We start from the raw sequence: 8356 nt of genomic DNA, 5'->3' as shown, positions 1-8356 counted from the left end.
CCACCTAGCCTGCATATCTTTGGATTGTGGGAGAAAACTGGAGCAAACCCATGCAGACACGGGGAGAATGTGTAAACTCCACACAGACAGTTGCCTGAGGGTGAAATGGAACCTGGGTCCCTGGTGCTGTGAAGCAGCAGTGCTAACTCCTGAGCCACCATGCCACCCAATCCAGTCTATTCTTTTTCAACACTATTTTAAATCTATTAGAGTTACGGTCACTGGTCCTAAAGTGATACTTCACTATCCCCTCAGTCACCTGCCCTGCCTTATTTCCCAAGAGAAGGTCAAATTTTGCACCTTCTCTACTGAATCAAAAAATTTTCATGTCCACAATTAACAAAGTCCCCCCCATCAGCCCTTAACACATCATAGTCCCAGTCCAGGTTTGGAAAGTTAAAATCCCCTCCCATAACCACCCTATTATTCCTACAGATAACTGAGATCTCTTTCCTGCTGACTATTTAGGTGTGTAGAGTACAATCCCAGAAAGGCGATCATCCCTTTCTTATTTCTCAGTTCCGGCCAGATAACTTCCCTGGACATATTCCCAGGAATATCCTCCCTAAACACAGCCATCATGTTATCCCTAATCAAAAATGCCACTTCCCCTCCTCTCTTGCTTCCTTTTCTATCCTTGCTATAGCATCTGTACCCTGGAACATTAAACTGCTAATCCTGCCCGTCTCCGAGCCCCGTCTCTGTAATTGCTATGATATCCCAGTCCCATGTTTTCAACCGTGTCCTGAGTTCATCTGCCTTACCTGTCAGCCCTTTTGCATTGAAATAAATGCAGTTTAATTTATCAGTCCTACCTCGTTCTCTGCTTTGTTCCTTCTGGCAGCTGACCGTTTGACTTACTCTTTTTATCAACTATATGAGTCCTAGATTGATCTCTTTCCTCATTATCTCCCTGGGTTCCACCCTCCCATTACTAGTTTAAATCCTCCCGAGCAGCTCTAGTAATTCTCCCCACCAGTATATTAGTCCCCTTCCAATTTAGGTGCAATCTGTCTTTCTTATACAGGTCACTTCTACCCTAGAATAGGACCTCAAGGACCTCCTTTTTAAATTCCTGCCTAACTTCCTATATTCTCTCCTCAGAATCTTGTCATTTTCACTTCCTATGTCATTAGTTTCAATGTGTACAATGACCTCCTGCTGGTCCCTCTCTCTTTTGAGAATATTCTGCACCCTCTCTGAGATATCTCTGATCCTGACTCCAGCGACTCCACCATTCTGATGTCTCACTGTTGGTGGCAGAATAGCCTGTTTGTGCCTCTAACTAACGAGTCCCCTATCACAATTGGCGGCTTGGAATCTGACATACCCATTGATATATTAGAGCCAGTCTTGGAACCAGAAACCTGGCTGTCAGTGCTACATTCCCCTGGGAATTCATCACCCTCTACATTTTCCAAAACAGAATACTTGTTTGAGATGGGGATAGCCACAGGAGAGTCCTGCACTGCCTGCCTCCCTCTCCTACCGTTCCTGGAGGTCACCCATTCACCTGACTGTATCTTCAGTTTATTTCCCTTCCTGTGAGACATCCATCACTCCCCCTAGATCCTGTAAATCCCTCTTTGCCTCTATTTGCCACTACAACCAATCCATGAAATTCAACAACATTCACAAGCAAACACACTGGCTGCAGACATAATCATCTGTAACATGGGAATTCTCCCTGATCTCCAACGTCCAACAGGAAGAGCACATCACTCTATTAAAGGCCATCTTTGTACCTAAATGACCTACAGACCCAGAAAATGGCCCAGTCTCACTGCTCTAAAAACACTGCTCCAGGCTAGCTTGGTACCTATGTTTTATATTTTTAAAGTTTAATCAAGAGACAGATCGCAATAACAACCTATAATAAAAAAAACTCACTCTTCTCACTATTGTAGATTTACAAAAAAACAAAATCAGTAAGGTTGCACTTTAAAAAGCCACTTAGCTGCTCCTTTGCTGTGAGCTCCCAAACACAGGGGTGCCCCAAGGTCCACCGTGAATTTGATCGTTTGAACATTTTTCTTGGAACAAACTCAGATGTCCTTAGATACTTGAAACAGACAGCACAGGAAATAGCTGTGCAAGTTACTGCTGGGTCAGAGAGCAGTGTGAGTTTCTTTCTGCATTGAATCACTGCCCATGGGGTCACTACCTTTCTCTGTATTCCTCCTTTTTGTTGTGTCATTGTTTTGATCTTTCTTTCCCAAAGTTCCAAAACAATGCAACAGCTTACAAAACAGTAATTGCTGCTTCTAGAATTCAAGGAAATCAGCTCCAACACTGAAAATACTTCAAAAGAGGAGCAGCTCTTACATCCACAATTATTTATTTGCTCTATAAAGTGAAAAAAGTTCAAATAAGGATACTAGTCTGTTATGCTAGTGTAACCAAGGAGAAGAGGTTGCCTCATAAGCCTTGCTCTGTCATTTGATCACACTGATTTGTTGTCAATTTTATGTCAGTTGGTAGCCCACTTACCCCTGGATTTCTGGCTATCACACAGTTATCAATGTTCATATTCCTCAGCAGTCCTGAGGGAGTGCTGCTGCACTGTTGAGGTGCTGTTTTTAGGATAAGGGGTTAAACTGAAACCCCGTCTGCCTTCTCGAGTGGATGCTAAAAATCCCGCGGCTGTGTATTCAAGAAGAACAAGGGAGTTATTTCCGGTGGCCTGGTTATTCCTCAGTGATCACACCGCACCCCCCCCAAAAAAAAAGGACATGCTATATGGTTGTGATCATGGGAACTGCAGATGGTGGAGAATCCAAGATAACAAAGTGTGGAGCTGGATGAACACAGCAGGCCAAGCAGCAGTTTAGGAGCACAAAAGCTGACGTTTCAGGCCTAGACCCTTCATCAGAGAGGCATCTGATGAAGGGTCTAGACCCGAAACGTGAGCTTCTGTGCTCCTGAGATGCTGCTTGTCCTGCTGTGTTCATCCAGCTCCACACTTTGTTATCTCGGATTCTCCAGCATCTGCAGTTCCTACTATCTCTTACCAATTGATGGTGGCTCGAAGGTGAACAATAGACGGTGGAAAAGAGGGGGAGACAGTAGAGGGTGCTCTTCTGGAAATAGATTTGCAGGACAAGGTTGAGGTCAGAATGAAGAGGGATGTGGGCTACAGCTTCTGGAGGCAGTGTTTATTGTGTAAAAGTAGAAAGGACACTCCATTCTGTAGCCCAGTAATTCAAACAGGATTATCAAGAGAAATAAAAACTGCAGATGCAGTACATCAGAAGCAAAAACAGAAATTGCTGGAAAAGTTCATCAGGTGCAGAGAGAAATCAGAATGAACGTTTTGGGTCGAGTAACCCTTCCTCGGAACTAGGGATGATAACGAGGCATTGATTTAAAATAAAACTTCAGAGAACATACTGCTGGTTGTGAAAATATCATCCCTGTAATGATAATGATTGGAAAGGGAATAAGCCTTCCTTACATGTAGTTTGCTTTGAAAATAAAAAGCTTCGGAGCAGATGATGTATGGACACGGTGGGGTTTTTGTTTGATCAAGATGTGGGTTGGGGTTAGGGGGCGGGGGGGGCTGCAGGAGAGAAAGGAGAGAAATAGCCTGAATGGAACCCTCCCACTGCCAGCAGACGGGGCAAGAGGCAAGCAGTTGGCGACCGTGGTCGCTGCACAAGGAGGGCTTTGTGCACGGGGAAGACAACATTGCATCTCTTCCTCTCTCTCTCTTTGCTTCATGCATGCAGCAGTCACTCTCTGTGCTAACCTGCATTCCTGATTTATCTCTGCGATTATTTCATATTCCAGGCGCCCTTCCTGCGTTGTTGGCGATGCACTAAGATTAAAGCAGAGAGGGGAAAGGAGAGAGGATCTAATGGTTCCTGAGTCGTCTTAGTAAGAGGGCTTTTTATTTTGTTTGGTGTTACAGTGAATCGATGGGGATGGGAGCTCTCCGTTGGCACATCCCCCCCAGACGCTGCATTGTAGCGAACAGCATCCCCGCCGGGAGGGCACTCAGCCCGGGGACGATGTGAGGTTGGCCCGTTCCCTTAGCCCGTGCCTCCGGCCGCCGTGGAGCATGCCGTGGAGGGGACTATGCCCCCGCTCCCGGCTCCCTCTCGGGCTCGCCCTCTGCGTCTCGCTGCTGTGCTGGCTCTATGTCTACCCGGTCTACAGGATCCCCGACGAGAAGGAGATCGTGCAGGAGATCCTGCAGCAGGCGCGCTGGAAGAGGAATCAGACAGCCATCGCCGCATTCAGGTACAGCAAGGAGAGGGGAAGGGAGGAGGGCTGTCTCACACCGACAGACATAACGGTACAGCAAGGGACCGGGGCTGGGGGCAGCGGCTCAGTCAGGCTGCAACAGCTACACAGATAGCTCACCCACACACATAACATATCACATAAACATATCACACACACATAAACATATCACACATACACATAAACATATCACACACACATAACATCCACACACATAAACATATCACACACGCACAAACATTTCGCACATAACATATCCACACACATAAACATATCACAAAAACACAAACATATCACACATACGTAAACATATCACACACATAACATAACATCCACACACATAAACATATCACACACGCACAAACATTTCACACACACAAAACATATCACACACATAAGCATATCACATATGCATATAAGCATGTCACACACATAAACATATCCCGCACATACATGAACATATCACACGCACACATACACATATCACCCACACACGTAAATATATCTCAAACACAAATAAATATATCGCAAATACACATAAACATGTCACACACACAAACATATCACACACACAAACATATCACACACATAAGCATATCACACATGCATATAAGCATGTCACACACATAAACATATCCCGCACATACATAAACATATCACACGCACACATACACATATCACCACACACATAAACATACCACACACACATAAATATATCACACGCACATTAACATATCTCACACATATAAACATATATCACACAGATATAAACCTATCACACACACAAACATATCATACAAACACAGTCATATCACACACATAAACATGTCTCACATGCACATAAACATGTCTCACATGCACTTGAACATGTCACACACAAACTTATAACACATACACAAATAAATCACGCACACATTTAAACATCACACACGTAAACATATCACACACATATAAACACATAAAGATATCACACACACAAAAATATCACACACACAAACATATCACACACACGTAAACATCACATACACATAAACACACTTACATAGACATATTTCAGACACACATAAACATATGATGCACATAATCATATCTCACACACATAACCATATCTCAAACACACAAACATATCTCATACACATGAACATGTCACACACACAAACATATCTCTCACACATATAAACATATCACACACATAAACATCCCACACATGAACATGTCACACACACAAACATACCACACACAATTTATCACACACATGTCACACGCACATAATATATCACACACACATAAACATGTCACACACACATAAACTTATCATACACACATAAACATATCACAACATATAAATATATCCCACAGACACATAAATATCTCACACAGAGAGAAATATCCTACAAACACAGAAATATCTCATTCACACAGATATCTCACCGATGCACAGATATCTCACAGATGCAAATATCTGTCCCACATACAAGTATCTCTCTCACACACCAGTATCTCTCACACAAATATCTCATGCACAAATATCATACACACATATAATATAAAATGCGCATATAACTGTTTTACACATGCATATAAATGTATAGGACATGTATAGATATCTGTTGCATGTTATAAAGCATTGGTGCTTGGACAGGAAAATACCTAAATATAAATATAATATATTTATTTCAGGCATTTGTATATGAAACACATGTTTAACACTTATCTATATGATATATAGTACATGTACAACACTAATGCATATGACATAAAAAAAATCAGCATGTAATGCATTATCATATATTGATGCTAAATGAAGGACATATAGTATAAAAATTACATGTTATATATCTCATGATATGTAATACACAGATACAAAAGTATAAAACACACTCTGTACGTAATATATATGTTATATATAAAATATGTGTAATGTGTTGATTAATTATGTATTCACGCAAAATTACATATATTGCATTTTAGATTAGGTTCCCTACAGTGTTGAAACAGGCCCTTCGGCCCAACAAGTCCACACCACCCCTTGAAGCATCCCACTCAGACCCATGCCCCTATAACCCACACACCCCTGAACACTACGGGCAATTTAGCATGGCCAATCCGCCTAACCTGCACATCTTTGGACTGTGGGAGGAAACCGGAGCACCCAGAGGAAGCCCACGCAGACACAGGGAGAATATGCAAACTCCACACAGACAGTCGCCCAAGGTCAGAATCGAACCCGGGTCCGTGACGCTATGAGACAGCAGTGCTAACCACTGAGCCACCATGCCGCCCATTTAAGTGTGTGTGCTGGTCTTTGCACAGCCAGAAGTCAGAGGTCATTATCACAGCAGTCAGTTCCCTCCATCCACTCTTTCTCCATCTGTAAGCTTGATCATTCTTTGGCTCGCTGGAAGTCGAGTTGTTTGACAGACAAAGCCAGCTGACACTTACAGTGTGTCTCTGATAGCTTTAATCTTCGTGTGACCCCACAGTTGGGAGCCTTCAGGACTGGTGAGATGAATTGATTTTAGCTTGGTGCTGTGATTCTACCCGCTCCCATCAGAATGTTTAATCCTTCACCCATTCCTTTTGGTTCAAACCGTGTAACTTCATACTCACAGGAAGTCACTGATTAAAGGGTCAGGAAAAAGATAATGACTAGGCTTTTGATTTTTTTTAGTAAATTAGAGGTATCGCCTTTGAATCACCCACTGATTATAAAATGCAAATTCTCACCTAATTCATATTGTGAGTAAACAGGGAGGATGCAGGGTATGTTTTTACTGGGCCTTGTGAAAAATTCTGGAGCCAGCTCCAAGTACACTGAGTGAACAAGGTCCATGTTCTCAGTGCAGTTTTGTGTAGATCATACAATCCCTACAGTGTGGAAACAGGCCCTGCAGCCCAACAAGTCCACACTGACCCTTGGATCATCTGACTCAGAACCATCCCATACCTAAGCTAGACATCCCTGAACACTTCAGGCAATTTTAGCACGGCCAGTCCACCTAGCCTACACATCTTTGAACTGTGGGAGGAAACCGGAGCATCTGAAGTGAACTCACAAAGACACGAGGAGAATGTGCAAACTCCATGCAGGAAGTCGCTCAAGGCTGGAATCGATCCCCGGTCCGTGGCGCTGTTAAGCAGCAGTGCTAACTACTGAGTCACTGTGCCATCTATTGCAGGACCAATGAGTAGTCACGGTATGGAATGCATTACCTGGAAATGGGGTGAAGGCAGGTTCAATTTGAGTCATTTGATTCAGCTCAGGAGTTGTTGGATGATTATTTGGATAGGAATTGTGTGCGGGAACCTGCTCTTATTTTGTCCCTAATAGGTGTGACTATATCATCAAAATGAATGCCAAATTTCTATCCTTTGGGTCTGCTGCTCAGCATGACCAGGCAGCCTTGCTTGAAAGCAAGGTACTAAAATGTTTGCTGATATTGTGTAAGAGCAGGGAGTTGCTGGGTGGTGTGCATTTCACCCTCACAGCTCACCACATCAGCCTATGACAAACCAGGTTTGCTGAAGTGCCATGCCAGAATTTTTAAACAAGTCCTGGGTCTGGTGTGGTCAACAATTAAAGCAAAATTTAAAAAAAAAATTCATTCATGGGATGATGACATTGCTGGCTAGGCCAGTATTTAGTGTCCAAATGGAGAGCAGTCAACTACATTGACGTGGGTTTGGAGTCACATGTAGTCCATACCAGATTAGGACAGCAGTTTCCTTCCCTAAAGGGCATTAGGGAACCAAAGATGCTTTTTCTGACAATTGACAACAGTTTCATGGTCATTATTAGACTCTTAAATCCAGATTTTTACTGAATTCAAATTCCACCATATGCTGTGGCAGGATTTGATCCCATGGGTCCTTAGATAGTAGCCCAGTGATGATACCACTAGGCCATCGCCTCCCTTGAAATATACAATATATAACATAGTGGCCTAAATGGAGCAAATCTAAAAATGGTCAGAATTGTCATATTTCATTTAAGTATGCATTGGACACAGCATAAATTAATTATCATATTACCATTCTGTTCAATCCCATCTCAAATAAATGCCTGTTCAATCATAGGACTGTGCCTCACTTTAGCATTATCACTGTTTTT

At 42.8% G+C, this 8356-nt stretch overlaps 1 protein-coding gene across 2 annotated transcripts in view; it reads left to right on the top strand.

Annotated features, from left to right (window-relative positions):
• Positions 1–3623: 3623 nt before the first annotated feature.
• Positions 3624–8356, top strand: part of st8sia1 (ST8 alpha-N-acetyl-neuraminide alpha-2,8-sialyltransferase 1) — an 81812-nt gene continuing 77079 nt past the window's right edge. For both annotated transcript variants that reach the window (XM_059654700.1, XM_048554505.2), the window contains exon 1: positions 3624–4242. In XM_059654700.1, the coding sequence (XP_059510683.1) occupies positions 4061–4242 (182 nt within the window). In that variant the 5' untranslated portion in view covers positions 3624–4060. The remainder of the gene's footprint in view (positions 4243–8356) is intronic.

The sequence above is a fragment of the Stegostoma tigrinum genome, chromosome 25 (assembly GCF_030684315.1).
Source record: "Stegostoma tigrinum isolate sSteTig4 chromosome 25, sSteTig4.hap1, whole genome shotgun sequence".
NCBI classification, from domain to species: Eukaryota; Metazoa; Chordata; class Chondrichthyes; order Orectolobiformes; family Stegostomatidae; genus Stegostoma; species Stegostoma tigrinum.
This window is presented reverse-complemented; position numbering and strand designations above follow the sequence as displayed.